The sequence below is a fragment of the Syngnathus typhle genome, linkage group LG21, assembly GCF_033458585.1.
Source record: "Syngnathus typhle isolate RoL2023-S1 ecotype Sweden linkage group LG21, RoL_Styp_1.0, whole genome shotgun sequence".
Classification (NCBI taxonomy): domain Eukaryota; kingdom Metazoa; phylum Chordata; class Actinopteri; order Syngnathiformes; family Syngnathidae; genus Syngnathus; species Syngnathus typhle.
Window position 1 is genome coordinate 6589220 of NC_083758.1, and position 22637 is coordinate 6611856.

Below are 22637 nucleotides of genomic sequence, written 5' to 3' on the forward strand. Positions count from 1 at the left end.
CGGAGAAACTCGGATACAGCCCGGGATGATAGTGTGTGCATTTCAAATCGACTCACTCCCATCCAAGCGGCGGCGGCGGCAGACGTTTTTTTTTTTTCCTGAAGAGCCGCAAACCTCCAGATTTGATATCATCGGTGTCCCCTCAGAGGTGACAAGCTGGTAAAGCTCGGGCTGTTTGCCGTGACAGCCATGCAGCTGATTGAACTCAACCGCATCATCCCCGGGATTCTTCTGCAGCTGTCAAAAGTCGCGCGTCCGACTTCCAATTTCACAAGAGGCGCGACGCGTGCGCTATTTTTAAATGCAGCATTTACGCGGCAATTGGCAAACACAGCAGGTGCGCCGCACAAATAGAGGTGCGGCGGAATAAAAATAGCATTGAGGTGAAAATTACCTGAAAAATCCCGTCAAGTGAGAAGAATTGGACTCATTTCTTGGTTGTTGGAATAAAAAACTGACAATTGTAGAAAATGAGACTTCAGAATGATGGAAAATCAAGCAGTTCTCTCCATTCTCAAATTGAACCACATAGCAGCATATTACTGGACAAATGGAATAAAAATTATTCTAGTAATGGAAGATAGACAGTTCTTATTTTTCAGCCAACGATAATCATAACACTCGCATCTCCATTATGTAAAACAATAGTCATCAATGACACAACCACAGTTTATTACTGATGTCATCACAGACAATGTCCTATTTCGGTTGAAAACAGTCATGTGAATATTGATCACTCTGGATTTTTTCTTTTCTTCAATCGTCAAATTTCAGATCTGATATAGAACACATTAATAAAAAAAAAATCGCAGAAGCTGCCAGAAAATGTATTCTCGCAAAACAAAGGGGAAAAAATAAAATGACTTTCTGGTATCTGCTGCTGGCTCAGCGATTACTCCACCGATGTGCATTTTGATTGAATTTTCTCCCCCGCTAAGTGACTTTTAAATGTAGAACGGAAACATGTCGCGTAATTACATCAAACGTTTCAGGCAGGGACGCGTGTGAAAATCCCCCTGAATATCTGCGTCGTTTTCTACCGACGTCCGGCCCGAGAAACAAAACCCGCGAAGGACGTATGACTCTAGAATTGAACATTTAGGCAAAGTTCACCATTGTAATCCACTACAAGCAGTTACGGCATAAGAGAGCAAATCCTTTTGTCCTCCAATCGAAATCCACTTCTATGTTTGGACGTCCGATACAGTTCGTGAGGGATTCCGTTTTTCCGAGGAGTCACGGCAGTCTATTTACAGAAAAGTCCTTTTTGCATCAAGTCTCTTCTCCTTCCATTCACCTGTGGTGGGGAAAACATGGCATATTAATCGAAATAAACGTCGAAAACGACTGAGCCGCTCCACACTGATTCGAATCGTAACGCCGCTGAATCGAACCGAATCGTTACGTGTCAATCAGTTCCGAATCGTATTATACTCGCATCGAATCGACTGCAGAGATGTGTCGCAATAAGTTACATGAGGAGCGTTGCAGATTTAAGATTCAACTTTTATTAAAAAAACATCCAAGAAGAAGTCATAAGACTTGCTGACAAAATATTGGCAAAGCGGTAAAAAAATTGACATTATTTAACTCTTGAGGCCATTTAATATTCTTCCAGTTGACTTTTTCTATGCGCACTAAAGGGAGACGAGAGCATCATCTGAGCAGAAGGTGAAACAAACAGCCGCCTGATTGGAATTCTCATTTCCCCCTTTGCGCTTCATCTTTAAATTCTTTGAGCCACCCAAAGAGGATCGGCGGCGTCGGCAGGGGTGAACTCGATGACCCCTGTTTCGAAGGTGGGAATGTTTTCCGCGCTCGGGATAAAGATGCTGCTAAGTTGGACGCTCCCGACTTGAAGTTGGCGTAGATTAAATTGCCTGTCAGGCCGTCTGAGTTGGCTGACTGGCAGCTCTTTTGCTCTCGCCAGGAAAGAACATTCCGGAGGGGAGGGGAGGGTGCAGAGCAACCTTTTGTGACGGCTCCCTCCATCGATTCAAACCTCCCATCAAAATGGCTCCAAGAAGCCATCATCCAATTTGTTAGGGAGGCCCAACTTTGCTTTTTTTTTTACAATATAAATGTCAAAAGTATTTGTAGTTTTTATTAGAATATAAATGGGGCGGAATGCTAAATTAATAAAAGTAAAACATTTTTCCACTCCGCATTAAATGTTGTTTTCGTCATTTAGATCCTTAACTGTGTCTGGCGCGAATGCGAGGCTAATTTGGGAGTCATTTGCAGCTAACGAAGACTAAAGGCCTAGATGCTAATCATTAGCGTGCGCCGTGGTGTGCAAATGATTATTAAAACAGCACTTGCGTGGCGGTTTAAAAAACAAAAAACACACACACACAACTAAAAATACAGGAAGAAAACTCTTGTTAGCTTGTTGCGCTGTTTTACGTGCTAATTAAACGCATAAAAGATTCTTTCCCACCCCGTGTCTGAAGTGTGGCTGGCTTCAAGATTTAAGACAGCAGGTGTGTGTTTGTGCCGTCGTGTTGCCTGCAACACCAACTGGGTTTATGATAATAAGGCACTTTTAAAGCTGCAGGCGGGATTATTAGGCCATAATATACCTGGAATGTCAGCGGGAACTGGAAAGCCGAGAAACTGCAAACTCGACTCTGTTAACACTTAACGGATGATGCGAGCGATTCAAATATACAGACGTGCGACCTCTTTTTGTGCCGCCAACCCGTTGGCGTTTTGATGGACAGGCGTGGAAGCAAATATAAGCGCAACTCGTCATTATGGTAACCGTCGTAATGACACAGGTCGGAGAGTTTGAAAATAAGACGGCGGTGTGTGAGAATCAAAATGATTGATTTTTTTTTTTTTACCGTGTCGCTGCTGATAATTTGCATTATTTTTGTAATCTGATTTATGACGTATTTGACTGATGACAGATTTATGACTCAGTGTTTGCGCCGCGCTGAAACTGTGAAATGTCATAAATACTAAATAGGTGTCAATGAGCTACAGCAAAATATCTCACCTGGGGTCCCCGGTGAAGTATGCGGTTACCAAAGTTGGTCCCTATCGGCAGAAATCTTCCCCATCATTCCATGTTAATAAAAAAAAAAAAAAAAGCAAGATATTAATTCAGACCTAATTATTATAATTCCAAACTTCTGCATCCTAAGCGGCATGTATATCTATCCCGACAAGTCACCGAATCAATAGCCCTAGGCTCCAGTCTGCCAGCTCCAGGCAGGTGTGGTGTGGACACTTTAAATAATTAAGTACATGACGAGAGACAAAAGCGAAGTCTATGGCTCGTCATAACACGCTGAAGGATACGGGCGTCGTGTTACAACGTTAAAAGCAGGTAATTGGAGCGAGTCGTTGGCCAGTTGAGGTGATCAAAGTGTCTTCAAAGTGCTAAGGAGACATGGCAGCCCATTGATTGGAGGCCCCCGGAGGCTCCGCTGCAAACATTAGCTCGTTTTCAACCCGCCGTGGCCCCCAAGAAACACAAGAGAAGATTGTTGACTTTGTCCGAGCACGCGTAAGGTCACATTCAACAAGTTGAACGGACGTGCCTGCCGGCCCGGAATCTCACCTTTGTGGTTTTGATTTTGTTCCCCGTTGCACAGCTCCAACCCTTCAGATCGGGAAGGACTTTGCATTCCTCGCCGTCAAGGCACGGGTGCATCTGACACCACCACTTCTGCTCCACTATGGAGGCTGTAAGACACGTTGACGCTTCGTTTTTAGGCTGGCGGCTTTTCGGGTCAAAGGTGAGCTGGATCTTCAATCCGTTTCCCTCGACAAATGAAATGCAATTTTCGCAGCTTTGCTAAATGAGACTCTCGGGCGGCAGCGTCCGTACACTCGAGGAGTCCGATGTGCCGCTTCAACCTTCTTGAATAAAGCTGCCGCAACCAACGGCGGCGTGGCCTATTACAGAAGCCATTATCGATATTACACATCCCCCTTATTTAGCATTAGCGGGGGATGATGGTTGCTATCATCTGCGCGTAACACCGCAGCCGCGATGGAGTGAATTGCACCGAAATGATACCGAAATCAATTTGTATCACACGCACTCTACGGCTTATCGAGCACCACCGCGGTGGAAATTGCACAAAGGGTCAATGGCGGGCAGAAAAATGCCACCGAGGTTCCTTGTCAGATGATAACAACAAAGAGCCCATTGCGCACGTTTCAGTTAACGCTTAATGATGTGAAGATGATGGCTGAAAACATCTGGAAGCGCGTCGTCGAGTCATTTATTTTCGTTGCGGCCGCAAGAGAAACCCGCCAATGGCTTTGACCTTGAACTCGTTAACAAGACGATAACGAGCGGCGGCTTCTGGAGTCGGAAACGTTTGTTCGTTTGAAATCGGAGACGGCGGCCGACGCGCTCCGGAGGCGTTGAATATACCAGTGAGCTAACGATGAATGTTTTAACAATTAAAGTTAGCGGCTCTTCTCGAAGCCCTACTCGCAGACGGAGCCTCGTGCGGTGATTTATCGTGAGGAGGCAGACTCACGCAGAGCGCAGTTAAAGGTAATTCCATCTCGGAGAAAAAAAAAGGAATAATTAAAAGGTTAAGTGCTGGTCACTTTTGCTGAGAACACCCGCCAAGCGCTAAACTGTAGCCGGGTGTCTCCCAGCTCTAATTTGCAGAAAATGTCAATACTAAAATGTCAAGGAATAGGTCAAACACAATTGGATCCGGAGTTTCGAAAGAAAGCTCCACCAAAGCCAAGTCGTTCGCCGCTTGTGCCGAGCTTGAGGTCGGACGCATTAGCGTGTTAAGAGACACGTTCGTCATTAAAGGAAACCATTAGAGCTGATATAGGACTTTAAGCTGTGCATTAAAGTTATTTTTTTTGCCACGCTTGGAACAATGTCAGTAGACTAAAGAGAGAGTGATAAAAAAATAGTCTCAGAGAACCGTAAGAACACAAACATTTGAAACTCTGACACCCACGTCACTCACCAGACTAGCCCCGCCCCTTTATAAATCATCCGATGACAAAACAAACTTCGGTGGCAAACGTACCATCTACGCAGGAGGGGGCGGCTCTGGTGGTGCCGGCCACTTGGCCGGGAAAGCAGGAGCACTTGACGGTTTGCGAGCGCTCCTCGATTTTGTTCTTGTTGCAGCAGCGATGCAAGGCGACCACCTCGCAGGTGCCCGTGGGAACGTGTTGCGCTGCTGGAGAGAGACAGAGAGGTTGGAGGAGAGAAAAAAAAAAAGGAACAATCAGTGTTTAATCCTACGTTGTGTAGTAAATTATTACTCTCCACTCATGGCCTTGGATTGAGTCCCGTAAGAGCTTCTCTCTCGGGCCTTTACAACACCTCTTTCATACTCACCAAAGGAGACAGGCCATTTTCTTTTAAGGACTCTCCCCTCGTACCAGGCCGGATTTTCTCGTAAGCGTCATTCAATACAAAATGGCTACCATCTGTAATTCCCCGTAATAGTTGCGCATCCATCACGCCGCCGACAGTTCGTCGGGCCTTTAGCGGCAAAGTCGAGCGGCTAATCCGTGGCGCGGAAAGCCGCGATACGCAATAAAGTCAATTGATCTTAAATGAGGTCGGGGGAGAGATGAGCGGCGTGGTTGTTGCCGTGGAAACGCTCCTCATTGATGATGTGACGCTATGAATTTAGGAGCTCTCTAAGTAAGCGCAATTGACGTAAGCAATCTTTTTTTTTTTTTAATCCAGTCAGTAACTGTAGAACAGAAGCAATTCCGGCCCGAGCGGCGGTCCGATATGCTAACGGCAAAAGTGCAGCGCTGCAGAACTTGGAGCCAATTTCCAGATCACGCTCCATTGTCTGAATTATTTAGAAGCCTCAACGGCTCCTTCCTCTATTAACTGCTTGTGACATTTTCACGAGGCGTCTTTCTGAAGATACTTCCGCCATAATAAACTGAAGAATCCGATCGCTGTCCTAATTATCTCCGCTTCGGAACTTTAAAGTATCCCGTTACCCTGATTTGTGTGTTTTTTTTTTTTTTTTGGAACCTTTTTATCCATCCAATTGATGATCTCATCTGAATGTGAGGTCTGCTGAAATTTGCCACTTGTACATTTGCATTTCCAAACTAGTTTTTTTTTTTTGCAAATACATTCAAACGCCAGAGCGGGCATCCGAGAAGAGCTCCCGTATCCAATCGGGAACTGCGCGGCAGACTCTCAGCGTGAAGCGCGTCCTTTTGAGAGATTCTGGCAACGCTTGTCGAGCAAACATTTAAGCCGCTCGACTTGCCGCGGGTGCGTTTTGTCTTTCACGCCTCGGTGGGCAGAGCGCGAGTAAGCGTTTTGTAACTTTCCGAAGACCACCTGCAACAAGTTCGATGGCGCTGACGCGGCAAAACTGCGGCGTGGCTTCGGAATGCATTTGAATGTTTACATCATGATGTATAAGGAAGTCACATGATCAGGTGCAAGGCTAAATTGTGTTCCGCGCCGGGAATGTAAAGTATTCATTTTAACACGACGACTTAAATTCCTTCTTTTCGTTCTGATTTAGAAGTCGAGACCAAACCGTTTCTTGGCTTCAAGTTCCGTCAAAGTGAAATTCAAATGGCGCTGCGTGAGTCACCGTGACTCATTCTTCACTCAGGTTTTTTTTTTTTTTTTGACGTACCCTCACCCCACTTTTGATCGCATCCCAAGAAGTACCTGCAGTGCGAACTTGATACCCACCGCGAACGTATTTGTTTTTTCACAAGGAAGGCGTCTCGCTGATTCCCTTGAACCGAGATTGCTTTCATTGAGTTGTTTTCTTCTTTTTTTTTTTTTTTCTTTTTTGCCACGCGGTGCTGAAAATACTGGGCCGTCCGTACGTGCCGTTTGGTCTCGGGAGAGGGCGAGGAAACTGCAAATGATGCCAACTTTGCATTGTTCACAGGAACTGATGGGAACGATAATGGAATCGTAAACACTGTTTTGTGCCATTTACGACGCTCGTGCAGAGGAATTGTCTGTGCCGCGCCTGCTATGAATAATTCACAGATGCATGCTCATATTGAACAAATATTGGTAAGTGTTGCTCGAGGTGATAAAATTGATATAAATGTTAAAGATGAGAATGCAAGACGGTGCATAATTAATATCCCGCCGTTTTATTTGTATCGTATGGCAAATTGGTGGTTTTAAAATGACTGCAGTGCTTTAAATGTATATTTATAATTTACATTTGAATAGCTTTGCTCAGAAATTAAAATAATAACTTGGCTGACTTCATCTTTGTAAACAAATTGGAATTCTTGTACTTCAGTCGTCAATGTGAGTACTTCAACTCAATCCTGATTAAAGGATCGATTTTATTTTTCCGGGGTAGTCGAGTATAATGTGATCAAAGTCGCGTTAGTCATAAACACAAAAAAAAAAATCCCATCATTCTCACACACACACACACACACACACACACACACACACACACACACACACACACACACACACACGTGTTCCCCAACATTTCAGTTAGGTCTCCATTGAATCGATTTGACCTATTTTTCAGCAAAGAGGGAAATCTTCCTTCCATTCTTCCTTCTCGGCGAACAAATTAATTTGCCGTGTTTTGGATTTGTGCTGCGCTGGTTTCATGCTCTGAATTACAACTGGTTTACAGCCACAGACACAAGGCACAAGGGAAATTAGCGGGCCGCGATGGTTATCAGAGAGAAGTAGCATGCGAGATTACTCGCATCCACTTCCCCGCTCAAACGATGAGCGCCGCCAGTGCGAGTCCCCGCCAGTCAAAGGCGAGCGCATCAAAGAGGCACGCCGCCGCCTAATTGGTTCGACAAAGGCGGGAGAGGTGCGTATCTATCCCGCTCGCAAATGGACATCCCGTCCGCAAGGAGCGACGCCCGCACGCCACCAATTACACGCGGCCGCCCGGCGATCAAACGTGTGGCTTGGCCTCCACTTGTGGTCCTACCAACTTGCCGTAATTGATCTCGCCGGGTTTACGGAGCTTGACAACGCTCTTGAATTAACGAGGGAGGGATTGAGTGGAGTCGGACTCGATACAATTAGCTCAGATTACCAAAAGGGGGATATTTTTAAAGCACCGTTGGCGTGTTTAAAACTTCCCCGCATCCGGTCGCCCGGTAAAGAGACGGATGACAACTCAACAAGCTCCCAGAAGAGCTTGTCTTAACTTATAGTTTGACCACTGTGACGCTAACGTAGCTCAGCGGTCTTTGGCGGTTTCATCACACCGAGGCAAACTGTGAAGCTAACGTCGCTTAGCTGTGTTTTGATTTTAGTTTTCCCCGATATCGTTCGAGGTTGAGTCTCGTGAATAGTCTTAAAACTTCCCACCTCTTGTTTATAGATGATACTGGATATGATTGACGTATCAATGTAAACACCCCCGTCATCCGAAGAGTTAAAAGCAACACGGAAGCCCGAGGCCGTTGCTCCCTGCTAATCTTTAAGCATGCGCCGCGGAATATAAAGCTTTCTTCACGGCTCCATTTGCACACGCTTACGTTCCTTCTTTTAGATGAGTCGCCGTTCCGCGGCCGTGTCTAATCCCAATACGTCTGAGGCTGAATGAAAATCCTCCAAAGTGCCCTTTGACTTTTCGAATAATTAAGGGCAAAGTCACCCTGCTCAATTGGATTTGGCGACCAAAACAAAATTTAAGATTGTGCTAATGTTATGCTTGTATGTTTATTAAAAGGCCGGCATGGCTTTTTTATTGAACCGACCGGTTTCCACGGCGATGTGTTGAGAAGGACGACGGGAAATGTACTCACCCGTCGCGCCCTCCGACATGTCCCAGAGGCTGATAGCGAGCACCATGACCAGTAAGAGCCCTTTGCTTCCAACCTGCGCGTGTCGCTCACTCATCCTGGCAAATGGAAACAGTGCGTTGTGAAATTGGAAAAAAAAAAATAGCCATTGTTTGAGATTTCAAGTTAGTGTTGATTCAGCCGTCAAAACGTAACATCGAAAATAGTCACAAGGGTAAGAATCGTAATAAAAATACGATTTTGATCACAGATCATTCATTAAAGGCTGTGAGTATTGATGTCAAATGCTATTTTTTAATACCCGATTAATCGGCTTTATCATTCCGTGCTAGCTTTAAGCTAGCAATTTAGATGAAAACAAATTCTTCCTACAAAGTGTGAATATTTCTGTTCAGTTTGACAGTTAGCTGGCGTGTCAATAACATCCGCTCGTCAAATTCTCAATTCATCAAATCCATTGCCCGACCCGATCGGAGTTCAACCACTGAATCCCGGTGACCAAAACGAAAACGCACAGAAGGCTAAAGGCTTCAATAACCACTCGCCACAATTATCTTTGCCCTCTAAAGTAAGTGCAAAGTACGACTCGGACCGCCGCGCCTAAACCATCTGGCACGCCGTGCGTCATCCTTGACAGACAGCGATCAAGTTTCAAACGCAAAACCCCCCAAAAAAACGGGATGCAGCGCAGTAATTACTGGAAGAGGCTCGGTATCGAATGGTGCGAGCGTGCAAAGTTACAAGCCGCCTTGATGCCTTACTTACCAACGCCTGCCTCTTATCTGTCCGCGCTCATTGACATATAGATTGTCTGAACCTCGGAGGGATTCTCGTGTTATTTGCATAGCTAATTATTTCGGAGTGCTACGTGAGCTGATTTTTCTTTTTATACATTTCACCGGACGCCAGATCGAACGCCGTGTCAAAAATCGCACCGTAATAACAGCGATAGCTCCCTATTGGTCGAAGCAGGTCGGGCCGTCGACGTTCACCTTCACACGTCCGGATTTATAGCCGGTGTTTTGCAGCTCGGTCAATGAGAGTCTGGGTGAAAAAAGGGTCATCGGTGACAAAGTACAGGCCTGCGCCCAGCGCCATCATTTGATGGCGGCCCATCTCCGGCCCGGCTGCGATTCTACAAATGGCTCGCCATTGTCCCTGACTGTGTCATTGGTGCAGCTTTGGTAGAACTCCTAGCGCTTTGGAGCTTGACCTTGCTATACTGCTTTTGTTAGGATAGCCCAAAAACACAACAGCAAACAGGAAACGACCCGATCCATTAGAACCGACCTTGGATGTACAGTCGAGCAGAAGCCGCAGCTTCGAAATTCATTTGAATTTTGATGACCCGCCGATCTCCTTGAGCTAAATCGGTGAGCTAACGTAACATGGTAAACACGGGATGAATACGAGCCGCCGCAGCGCACAACAACACTGTTCCCGTGCGCATGTGATGATTGACAAAAAACACAATGGCAACCAAATGAGAAAATGACTTGTGCACACGTTGAATAGAAAGAGTAATTAACATAAGTGTTTTATTCCTTTTGCTGCCAGTAGAAGCAACCCCCCCCCCCCCCCTCCGCTCTACATTGTCAACTGTGCTTGTCGGGAACTTTCAAATGCAAATCATCACCTCCATGGAGAATAATAGTTTTTTGTATTATGTTTTCATTGCTTCTGCCTCTGTAACATTTCCGTGCTCAGATTCGTGTGGCGATTGGACTTTTATCCTTTAGTCACAGATTAGCTGCATTGTAGATGTCGGATTTCCTTTCAACGTGTCAACCATGTGATATGATTCACGCCGGATGAAGCTAAAACGTCCCCGGCGTCTTCACGATCGCCGCCTTTCATTCCCGAGGCTTTGCACACGCGTCGACATCGGTGGAACAAACGTCACATTGTTCACGTTCTTAAATCAAAAAGAGAAGGCCGTCGTTACTGTCGACTGAAACATTAGTGAGACTGTGCCTTTAAGAGCAAAGTGAGTTGAAGCTATTTGGTTGTGGACCAACACACCGAATTGGGAGCCCTGACCTCTTTCCTTCTTTGTTGTCCCATTTGTGTCACCGGTTTTTCCTCGCGCTGATGTTTTTCATTAGCCAGAAACGGACGCGTTCGACCTTGGCCTAATAATAGAAGGTGTTTGTCAAGGATGAGGAAATTGGGGAATTCATTCCTTTGCCTGCGTTTGGTAGTCTGGAAAGACATTTAGAGCAAAAATAAAAGTCGTTTTTATCATTAGATTATTCTGAGGGATTATTTCTGGGGATGTATTTGAATATATCCGGTAGTGTTTAGGTTCTATTGTAGATAATCACTATGCGTCCATATTTGATTTTGGACTGTCGTCTTTGATAAGCCACGAACCCAAGTGTGGCGGCCATTTCTTTCCAGTGATATTTTCCTCCCGAGCGCGACACGCTTTCTGGAAATATCTTGCTTGCAAATCAGCTTTACTCGTAAACCCTCATGCGCTTTCGACTCAAGTCGGTAAACATTTCAAAAAGTGTAAGATTCAATTTTCGCTTCGCCTCTCAATAGGAGGGATCAAAACGGAGGGGAATGCGCAAAGGCGAGTCGGTAATCCGCAGTATCCCCGAGATTGCGTGGCGGGTGCAGAAGGGGAAAAGAAAAGCTGGACTTTCCCTTCTTGCTTTCCGCAGCCGGATTCGACACAGGGATTTACTTCCTCCCCTTCCTTCCCTTCCGTCGTCTATCTCCCTCTTTACTCGGAGCGTGACTGAGACTGTCACCTCGGACGGCTGCGGGGAGACGATTGCTCCATCTGAGAACAAACATGGCTCATTTGCCAAAACACAGATGTTCCCAGCTGACAGTCAAGGACGGAAGCGCTCCAGACAACGGCCCGGCGCTTTGTCGCCCGCCTCCGCCGAGCCCCCCGAAGCCGCCGCCACGTACGCGTCGACTCGCCGCCATGGCGAGACGAGACAGCTGTCACGGCGCTTTCTCAAGCGTGACCTCCGGTCTAGAAAAGGAGCAATGCTTTAACGCATCGCTCTGATGGCTTGCTAATCAAATCATTACACACCAGCCTGCAGGGTCGCTCGGCAAACGCGACGAGAGGGACGCGGCCCGCTCGAAAGAGCCTCGCTCAACTCCTCGGGCCTTCGCTTGTGATCCGCTGCTCGTATCTGATTATCTCCGGATGACTGTTCGTATCAGTGCCCAGACGTCACATCGCAAATCAATGAACGGACGGTCTGCAAGGACGAGCTTTCTTACCCCCGATTAGATGTTATCTTTTCCTATAATAATGTGAGATCAGAATATTTTTGAGCAAACCTCAATACATCCAATTCCCATAGACCAGCAAAAAAGAGCGCAATGTGCATGCCAGGCCAGTAGGTGGCAGGATTACATTCTATACAATCAATGACCAAAGAATGAGTCCTTGAGTACTTTAACTACCTCAATTTAAAATAAATTTAAAAAAAAATCTGATTGTTTAGGTGTCATCTTTACGGCAAAATGTCAAAATTTCTGCCGCGAGGCAACACTGCCCGCCATCCATCCACCCGGCGCACCGCCCGTGTCGCATATGAAAGGAAAATTAATTGCCATCCCATTTGGTCCGAAGAAGCTGTCAACTGACACCGGCGCCGCGTGCCCTTTTCCCAGAGTTTAACCACCAAGGCGACCTTCCCTAACAAAACAGCGCCACGCTACCCGAGAGCTCGCCCTCGTCCGAACCGCAACAGTCAAACGGTCGCCACCTTCGTGTTCAATTTAATCCTATAAATCTTTAGCGAACTCTCTCGGTCCTATCGAATGAACGGCGGGCCGCTATTGGCACAAAGATAAAAAAAATAATAACAAATTTGACAATAAAACTAAAAAAAAGAGGACTTTAGCACCTTGGAGGACACAGAGACTTTCTCATCTACGTTCTGTTCCGGTGATAAAATAATGATTTCAGATGTGTGCACTTTGACTGCGTGTGATCGGAATCCCCCGAATTCCCACATCAGATTACCGCAGCCAATAACTGTGGGGGGGTGGGAGGGGGCGGGGTCCATCAGTGCGCCGGCTGTCGCTTGCGTTGATGAGAAGCAAAAGGTGAAGCGTGAGGTGTTGGGGCACGAGGGAAATCTATTTTAAAGCGTGCGGTGAACCCCCCCCTCCCCCCCCCCTCATTCGTTCCACGCCGACAAAAAGAGGGACGTTGACAGGCAATTATGACGATCTGTAATTAGCTCCTAAGCTATGCTATCTCTGTTAGCCAATTTTCATCACCAAATGCCAAGTTTGATGCCTCCCGCCCGGTCCGTTTGACAAGGACGTGCAGTCTACGTTTGCGTAGTTTCCATACAGATCAAATCAAGATGGCCCGAGATAAGCGTAAATGCATTTGAGTCACCAACGTAAAATCTTTATACACCATGACTTCCTGTCTGGATATTTTCAGCTGGCAGTAAAAACCCACAGTGATTGAAGATATGAGCCGAAGGAACCGTCGGGCCTCCCCAAAACACAAACAAACCAAATTTATCATTGTGAGGCAAAGTCGGGATATCCGTGGAATGATTTGAAGATCTCAGTTAATGTGCGTGCTCAGCGCTTGCTTGAAATTTTGCGCCCAGAACATTTTCCCGACAGTGAGTCGGAGTCGCAGAGGTAATTAAAGGAGTCGCTAAGGAGCTCCGAATGGAAGTCGAAATGTCAACGTGTGCGCGGCGCCTCGTCAAGGAAAAACTGCTCAACGGAAAAGTTCACTGCGGGTTGCTTGAAATGTCACTCGTGTGATAGATAAAGACGTATTGCTCGTTGGTCTTTCAACTTTCTTGGAGATGATTGGCCCGTGTAGGAATGGGAATTGATTGCGAATCATGTCGAAGCCAAGACGTGCGCTGCAGATGACGAATGACAGCTACAACTCAATTTTGGCTTGACTTTCATTCATTCATTGGATTATCCGTTGTTGTTTTTTAGCCAAGTAACATCTCGAGATATGAAATAAGCTTAGGGGCCGGGCCAAATAATTGACTTTTGGGAAGTTTCTGATTTTTCCCGATGGCGAGAACATGTAGTGAATCTTTATCAGCATTTTTCAAAGAGTTTTTGGGCTTTGTTAAAACAAAAAATGTTTTATTTTACAATCCCCCTTATACTTGGCCCTGCCGTGCCCCCCCAAAAAAATCCTAGCTCCGCTAGTGCACAGTTGTTCGAAACTGATCTCCACCCTCTGTGCGAATGTCGTATTCATATCCTCGAGCGTCTTGCGTTGTACAACACAAACAACCGACGCGGCTGACAAGCTCTGCCGACGCGACGAGCAAATCACCCGCACCCGGTGCCCTCTTCTGTCAATCACGCTACCCGACGCCAATTTCCCCCCCGCCGGTGCCAAAGTGGCCGGAGAAAGAGGCTGACAAAGTGAGGGGATCAATTTAATTACATTCTGTTTTGTTTGATTAAATATTCAATTGCATCCCTCTCCTCTGTTTTACATGACCGAGCAACAAGGCTCGAGTTATTTCAGCGCTGGCCCCCACGAGGGGTATAATCCCGCCTAAGTGACAGGCTAATTTGCGATATTAGATTGCTTTCATTGAGGTCGTTCGGGCCCGCTTCGGACATTAGCGCTATGAAAAGACCGCTCTGCCTCAGCGGTCACATTTGCACTGCGCGTGACTTGAAGTGGGAAGGGGAGGGGCCAGGGTCTGGGCGAAACTCCTCGGAGGCCGTATTTCCACGGTGCCGTTCAATCTTCCTTGCGGGGAAAACAGAATTGAGCTGAAGGTACGGAAGAGGAACAGTCATAAGATAAAAAACATTCCGATGAGTAGCGAGAGAAGAAAACCGGAGCCATTTTTTCCTTCCTTCTTTTAACCGCGTGAGCGCTATCCAAAGTCAACCTATCGCTGATGACCATTCAGGGTGTCAGAGGCCAGAACAAGTAATTAAAGCCACTAGAAAAATGCAGGATTAGTTGGAATTAATCCCCAACTTTTCCCATTTTCGCGGCCAACTTGCTGAAACGGAAGGACACGCAAATCTAGCCGAGCGTATCGCGACTAATGGGCTGGCGGCGTTGCCCACAAATGAGACGGGGCTAATGGATCCGCGGGCCTGGCTAAGATGGCTCAACCAGATTGCGTGCGGATTGAAGTGATTAACTGCACGCCGGCTGGCCCCGGTCCCTACTTTTGTCCAGGAAATATAATGGCCGACAATAAATGCCAAAATATGCTTCCTCCATCGCAGACGATCCGGGGCCCAGATTAGCGGCGTATAAATGCCAATTAAATGCATAATAACGCTGGAAAAGACGCACGGCTCGGGTGTCGGGATGTTTTTATAACTCGTCCCAATCCCGTTGGATGCGATATAAACCGCAAACGTCCGAAGCGATTCCAAACCGAGCCGCGTTTAACTTTATTGGCCCGTATTAACGGATCACCTTAGGATTCGTTTGTGCCTTTATGCAAGATGCAGATTTAATAGCGCCTCGTGTAATATCGTGACGTTGCCCGCTCTGAGAATTGATTGCCCGGCTCCCGTGTTATTGCATTTCCGAGCCACGGAAAGACACTTTATTAGCTTTTACGTGGCTTATTACGTCGCATATTAAATTGGCCACATATGCGGATATATTCAGGGGCGCCATCGATCCGAATATGAATGTAGACAATTCATGGATGGATATTTCACCAACGTAACTCCCGACTCAATTTCCCCTACATTTTATATTTATTGAATTATTTTTTTTTTTTTAAATTTTAAAAAATTTCCCCGATTTTCTGAGTGTTAGCTATTTTTGGTGCCATCATTTGTGTACATATCGCGAGAAAGACGGCAATTAAGTGACCCCGACGTGATACAATACAAAATAAGTACCGTATTTTCCGCACTATAAGGCGCACCTAAAAACCTCCAATTCTCTCAAAAGCCGACAGTGCGCCTAATAATCAGGTGCGCCTTATATATGGACAAAGTTTTAAAACGGGCCATTCATTGAAGGTTCGCCTTATAATCCGGTGCGCCTTCTAGTGCGGAAAATATGGTACTCAACCCAATGACCTCTCAAACATGGCCACCAAGCCTTTCAGTGTTAATTGGTGCTGCAGCTTTTGTTCCCGAGAACATCAAATGGAAGTGCGGCATCGTGTTGGGCTTTTTTATGCCGGAGTAATAGTCGGACCTCAAATGGGGTGGCAACGGAGATGAAGAATGTCTCTCGGTATAACGCGCCGCAGTCGAGCAGGCTCTGTAATAAGCGCGGAAAGGGGAGTTAGCGGCCCCTCGGGCACCGCGGAATGAAAAAACAAACAAAAACAACGTGTTTTGTCTTTCTGGACTTCAAATATAGATAGAGGCAAGCAGAGTGACAAGTCGTTGTCGTCGTGCGGCGGTGAGCTTGGGGTGGGCCGCAACCGCGACCATTTCGACAGGTGCCGGCGGATAATTGGGTGCCGACTCGGGCCGCCCCGCTTCAGTCTCCCGGAGCTCATTACCATCACTCTTAAAAAGCGCCACGGTAAACATGCCTCCTCGCATTTGCTAAAACTACACCCCCCCACTGCCTGTCCCTTCAAACGTTGACATGAAAGGTCCCGCGTCCCCTCTCGGGTTCGAGCGGGCTGTTAAATCATTGTCGTGAAGATGAGGTTAGGCAAAGAGGCCTGGTAGGTGGCGGCGCCGCCAGCGACAGCGCTCCCGTTTCCAAAAAACGCCAGCCAGACTCCGTTTGCCGCTGACCCTCAGACTTTGCTCAGTCGGCTTCACAGTCAAAACGGATAGAAGTGTGTTTAAGGGAATGTGCGTTTGCTTTTGCCGCCTCATTGCACAAAGTAGATAACAGGATCAGCTTCCATAAGCCAACAATACATCAACAAGTGCCAAATGTCCGTCCTTGAAAAAAATGCCGGGCCGGCCTTAAAAGTTACTGCGAGCGGATTTGTGCTCTTTCTCCACGTATTTCCACAAAGCTCATTTTGTATGACCGCAACCAGTGCCGCTTGTCATTATAACATAAATACATATAGAATACTTATGTATAATAAATCCGATATTGTATCGTAATTGCAATATTGCGGGGGGCGGGTGTTAATTTTTATGGCATACCACCAAAGTAAAATCGTAAAATTGAAATGAATTGACTTTTTTGTTTCCATTTTATATGGCTCATTCTGGCCTTGGGCCACCAGGGGGCAGTAAAATACATCATCTGAACAGTCACAGCTGCTCGGTAAGCCACTGTAATATTCGTAATTCATTGCAGAGGATAAAGAATACATCCCTGTGAGTATTTTTATGATCTGATTTTTTTATCAAATACGGTGATTGAATATTTTGCGGTTCTCGTCTGTGATCCTCTCCCCTTCTTCCGACGGGCAGGATTTTTTGTTTTTTTCATGCCAGCCAATCCTACTACCTTCCTCCAACCACTTTTAAATGTCAGCCCAAAGTTCATAACTTTCCGGCCAATTTTCCAGCCTGAACTTGACAACTCAAGAAAAGTGGAACTCTCAGGTCTATTAGGCCAAAAGTTTGAACGACACTTCATTCCGCCCTCCTTCAAAAAGCTCCAAGTCGGAACCGTTCAATTAGCGCTATGTTATATATATGCAAACTGTTTCGGCCGCTCGCCCGCCAGCGATTGCGATGCCTTATTACTGCTCAACGTGCACTTTGAGGAGACTTGTGCTGTTGTAGCCTTTCACGGTTATCTCACTGAAAAGATTGTTTGGACATAAACGCGGCCAGTGTTCTCTAATAAGACCCAATAAATGTGCCCTTTTCTTTTCACACGTCGCCGTTGGTTGATAGCCGAGCAGTCCTGCGTAAAGATGGAAATGGCTAATAGTCTGACTATATTAAAAAGTCAGCCAAGCGTGGCGCACATTCAGCCACGTCGACATCAACACCGGCACGGATGACTGAGACGGGGGATCGTCTGGCCGACGTGAGCGTGGATTTTTTTGCGCGCGTGTAATTAGCCGCCCGCACCTCGAGCCTCGGCGGCGTAATTGGTTCCTCGGCCTTCCCCGCGTTCAAGTCGGCTATCGGAGAACGTGACTCGCCGAGCGCCCTTGACGGAGAGCGAAAATGAAATATTCGGCTCGCCGCCGCGATCAAACAAGTCCTCGGCTCAAGTGCTAGGAAAAGGTAGCACAGCGAGCGCCGGCTGTCTCATCAGTCAGCTAATGGTCACAGGACTCAGGGACAGGGATCCAAAAATGGATTCTTGAGCCTAGAGTGAATATAAAAAAATAAAAAATAAAGTCTACACACCATCACTTTAAAGTTGCTCCATGATTATTGTGGAATTGAAATTTGATTTGTTTAACTTTCCAGAAGGGGAAGATAAAACATGTTTGCGCAAGTGTGCACACCCAGTTATATTTATTTTTACTTCCGCTATTGATAAGATTGCTTTTTACTTATTTTGACATTTTTTTTTAGATACCACAAAAACCTTGAACTGGCTTTTATTTTTTTAATACCCACTGTACTGAGGTCGTTATCATATATTAGCTAAACAGTCAGTTGAAAGCCACTAATATGACAGCCATCAAGGTCAACATTTTTTTTTTTTTTTTTTTACGAATACTCGTGTCCGTTGCCAATATAAGAATATGAATGAGCCGTCCCCTTGGGGCATTCCCAAAGCCAACGCTCTGGCCAGCGCAAAACCAAACACAAAACGTCCGCAGGCCAAAAGCAAATGTGTTCACCCCCCCCTCCATCTCCGTCTCCCCTTCATAACTCCGGCTGTCGGCTGGCAGAATGTAAATGAGCCTCTCAGCGCCGAGCCTATGATGGTGTCAGCGCTCTTCTTAGTCTCTGGTCTCATTAGAAGCCGAGTGGAGCTGACATTTACTCAGCCACTGTGCTCACTAGCTCTTCATGCGGGCCGCGCGGGTCAAAACAATACACAGTGAGATACTCCAGCCGTCCCCGAAAACCTTTGGCGAGGAGTCGCCGGCGATATCGCGCGTTGACATCAAATCGTGTTAAAACACCGCATTGGTGTGGCTTTTACACACGCCTAAAGAAGTGTGAATCGGTTTTGTTTTTCTCATCAAGATGGATTCGTCGCGGGGGGGGAATTGAACGGCGAGGAAATAATCCCGCACGTGATTGCGCGGTCCCGCTTCACGCAAGCTTTGCGACGACACAATGACTCATCTTTTGCCATCCGGGGGGGGTGACAAAATGTTGTGTGTCCTTGCCGTATTATTCCTGCCTGGGTGTCCCGTGGCGGCATTAATTAGAATCGGGGATTAATAGCGAGCGCATTTTTCTCGATGCCGATCGTCGGGGTCATTTTCCCATGCGTCTGTTGCCGTTTCTCCACTTTTCACTCGTCACCTTGCGAAGACATCATTAAAAGTCGCTGGATTTAGGAAGGGGGCGGGAAACGGCCGTCTCCCGCGCCCCCCGTGCCTTGACGGTAAACTAGATCTCGGGTTATAAATTAATAGGATGGCTATGGCTATTTCCTGACTCCCGCTACTCTGGGGACCCCGCAGCTCTGTTTTTTTTTTTTTTTTTTTTTTTGCGGTCCTCTCATCCTGTTACTAATGCCCGACTCGGTGTAACCCTTATCTCGGTGCTCACAACATGGCCTGATAGGGCTCTGTGGGTAAGCAATTAAAGTGGCTTATTTTCCAGATAAGTGGGGGAGAGCGGTCAGACTGGAAGCCACAGGCGGCCGCTATCAAGTCTTTAGGTTACCGACCCCCCCCCCCCCCCCCCCCCCCGTGGCCGAGTGGACCCGGTGAGCCGCATAGCTCAGCGTTTTCACGTGGTGGATCGAATGTACACAAGCTGTATGTTTTCCACATCACAAACAGTCATAATTCATATTGAAACAGCGTCACAGAAAAAAGAAAGAGAAGGAGAGAAAAAGAAACCAAATATTCATTCGCTTCTAATGAGCGAGGGGTTCTTTGTAGGGGGTGCCCGCATCTGTGCATCAAAGCGTCTTTCCAGCTGGGTCGAGACAGACAGGTGTAACGCAGCTCCATCATATTCCATTCAGGCTTTAGTTTGTGTGCCCCCCTCCCCTCACTCCATTTTGTTGGCTGCATTTTTTTTTTTTGGGCAGTGCCTTGACCCTTTCAGTCCAAAAACAATCTGGGACTCAATTTCCTGTTCACCTGCTTTCCAGCATTTCTGAACGATTGTTCAAAAATGGTTTCACTTGGCACATCCAAGGTCAAGCTGCTCCCCCCCACGTCATGCGGCCAGAGTTTACGTAGTCGGACTTTGTGCTTGATTTCCGCCAAGCCGAAGTTTTTTGAGCTGCTGGTGAATTAGGTGTTAGTTGGAAGGAAACAGAGGGAGAGGGAAGGGCGCTCCAGATCAAACGGAATGTGAACGCGGGTGGATTGGCGCTTCCCACCTGGATCAAACGGGGCGCCAATCAGACCCTGAAATTCTACTCTTACTCTTGTAGCAGTGGCGGAGCTAGGGTAGTTTGGGGGAGGGGGGGTGGGGGGTCAATGCCTCCGTACCTGAAATAACTAACTTCAAACAAGAGTGGCAATGAACAGCTTGAAGACTTTTTTTTTTCTTTTCAGAATTGCTCATTATCTCCCAAACCCGGCTGCTTGTTGTGAAGTGAGTTTAATAAACAAAACTGGTCAGTCATCTTCTTGAGCGGCCACTGTGTCTAATCAACCGACTCTGCGTGTTTCCGCTTGTTTTCATCGTGCGTTTTACAGCCGGCGTTTACACTCACAGCACATTTGATCTTATCCGATGTGTTGGCTTGTTTATCACGCCAATTGCCCGCCAAGGGACCCGCGATGGAAATGAGCAGTTTCGACTGGTCTCGATTTCGAGACACTGTTGCAAAGCGAGCGGAAAATGATTTGAGTTGACTTCGGAAGCCGGTGGTTTTGCTCATTCCTTCCGATTTTCCACACCAGGGTTAGCAGAGATGAGTAAATATCCAGTAGGCAGCACTTTGGAGGTCGGAATGGACCAAATCTTTGTCACCTGTATCGATGGCGAAGGAAGCATGACGAGCAGTTGGCGAGGTAGCGAGAAAAAAAAAAAAAAGGTGACATTGGCTGGTGTCGTCCAGCTGGATGAGAACCAGCGTGCCCCGGGGCGCTGAGCCCGCGGCGTTCAAGCCCTCATCATTCACAGTGAAGGAGCCGTTGCTAATACCACGCTTCCGGCTAATTGGAGCCCGCCAGGACCGCCAGTTGTGCTCTGAGAATAGTACCTAAAATGGGCCAAAATATTGGGACACCTGGCCACAAATTTCCAATTAAGACTTGCCCTACACGTTCAGGATGGATCTCGTGGGGTTCTGCGGACGGGAAGCGTTCCCAGACTTCACCGAGCCAGAACGCATGAAAAAGTCTCTCAAACCGTGCAACAAAGAAAATATACCAATGAGTTTATTTAAAACACATACGCTGGCGTCCATGTTTGTTTTTTTTAACCCATTGCAATATTATAGTTGTCTCAAATTCAGTTGACTTCTTCTCTCGTCTAACGGCAACAAGTGAAATGAAGCGAGCGGGTACACTTTAACGTTCCGTGTGCTTCCCTAATAGCCAAGAGAATAGTTGCGAAAGCTTGGCTGGCATTCAAGCACCTTCCCGCTAATACGGCTTTACAGTTGCCAGGATACATATTGTCCCACCCGCTCTCTCTCTCTCTCTCCATTTCATTTGCTCACCCTTGTTATTTATCATGGCTATTATATGTGTGGCAGCAGCTGCAGCAGTCTGGCGCGCCTCCGCCGCTACATTTCATCATCAGCGGACTCATATTTGCCACAGGCGAGCGACCACTGGGCTGGAGGTGAAATCGGTAAATCACAATTAAAATGAATGGAGCGGCTTTTACAGCCCCCCATTGCTTTGACACGCCTCCACGTATAGCCAGAGGAAATATTATTCAAATGAATCGACTTTTTTTTTTTTTGGTCCCAGGGTGGAGCCAGCCAGGTTAACTTGTGGCGCTCTCCAGGAGAACTGCTTGCATTTGCATCAGCGTTTTACATATCCAAGTCAAAAGTGTGAGCCTGTCACTTGCAATGCAAATCAAATTACATTTGCCAGCCGGCTTTGCCATCAATAAATAATCCGCTGTTGGCTTCCTCCGCTCGGAGAGCGAGAAAGAAAAAGTCAATCCCCCGCAACTAATAAATTGCAGGTGCGAGTGAATTATTTAGTGTTTCTCGCTGTGGCTTGACCAGCGAAACGCTCATTTCGCCCGTAATTGTTTCTGTATCGATTCAATAGAGGCGGCGAGTGCAATGCAAAGTGTGCCTCTTACCTGCAAGTGTCCCACTCCCGTGCCACGCATTAACACGCCTTTAGACCATCAGGTGGGCTGCTAACATCCCCGGGTTGCAAATCTGCGGACGTGCGTAAAAAGCTCGGAACGGCTTCTTCTCGGTTCTGATTGTCCGTCCTTCAGCGCATCACTGATGGCATCTCATCCAGCGCTGCGAGGATGGAATTCTCCTCAGGTGTCTTGGGAAAATATCCAACCGCTTTTGAGATCAGGTGTGGCGGGGGGGGGGGGGGAGAAATCCTTTTGGAACGCTTCCCGTCTTTCCGAGTGAATTTGGATGCATGTGTGGTCTCCTCGGTGCGTCACGGAGGAACCCGCGTGTTGGTTGCGCCGCGGCTCGGCTCAGTCTGACACTTCCAGTGTGCGCGCGCTAACTTTTATGAGCAGTCTGGAGCGCGCGTAATCGGATTGCAGTGCGTCGTCATACAGATAACCCCCCCCCCCCCCCCCAAACCCAACGGCCACCACATTTAAGCGTCCAATGTGAACCCTTCATGTATGATTAAGCGATCATTACGTGAACATCATTGGTTTCATTAAAGTCATTTGAAAAAAAAAAATAATAATCAACATTGTGGTTAAATTTGAAAAACCTTGGGAAA

General features: G+C 46.9%; 2 protein-coding genes across 2 annotated transcripts in view; one reads left to right on the forward strand and one right to left on the reverse strand.

Moving 5' to 3' along the window:
- LOC133145494 (synapsin-3-like) overlaps positions 1-22637 on the forward strand; it is an 87345-nt gene that overhangs the window by 20091 nt on the left and 44617 nt on the right. The window lies entirely within an intron of this gene.
- LOC133145688 (chemokine-like protein TAFA-2) lies at positions 652-22369 on the reverse strand. The gene is made up of 6 exons (XM_061269358.1): positions 22015-22369; positions 8746-8840; positions 5019-5174; positions 3569-3693; positions 3002-3056; positions 652-1297 (listed from the first exon to the last, which is right to left on the reverse strand). The coding sequence occupies exons 2-5, from the start codon at positions 8837-8839 to the stop codon at positions 3027-3029; spliced, it is 405 nt and encodes a 134-aa protein (XP_061125342.1). The 5' UTR covers position 8840; positions 22015-22369; the 3' UTR covers positions 652-1297; positions 3002-3026.

Coding starts and splice junctions, on each gene's coding strand:
- LOC133145688 (XM_061269358.1), bottom strand. CDS start 8,839: ATGAGTGAGCGACACGCGCAGGTTGGAAGCAAAGGGCTCTTACTGGTC. Junction 3,694..5,018: donor CGCCCCCTCCTGCGTAGATG/GTACGTTTGCCA, acceptor CGTGTCTTACAG/CCTCCATAGTGGAGCAGAAG. Junction 3,057..3,568: donor ACAAAATCAAAACCACAAAG/GTGAGATTCCGG, acceptor ATGATGGGGAAG/ATTTCTGCCGATAGGGACCA.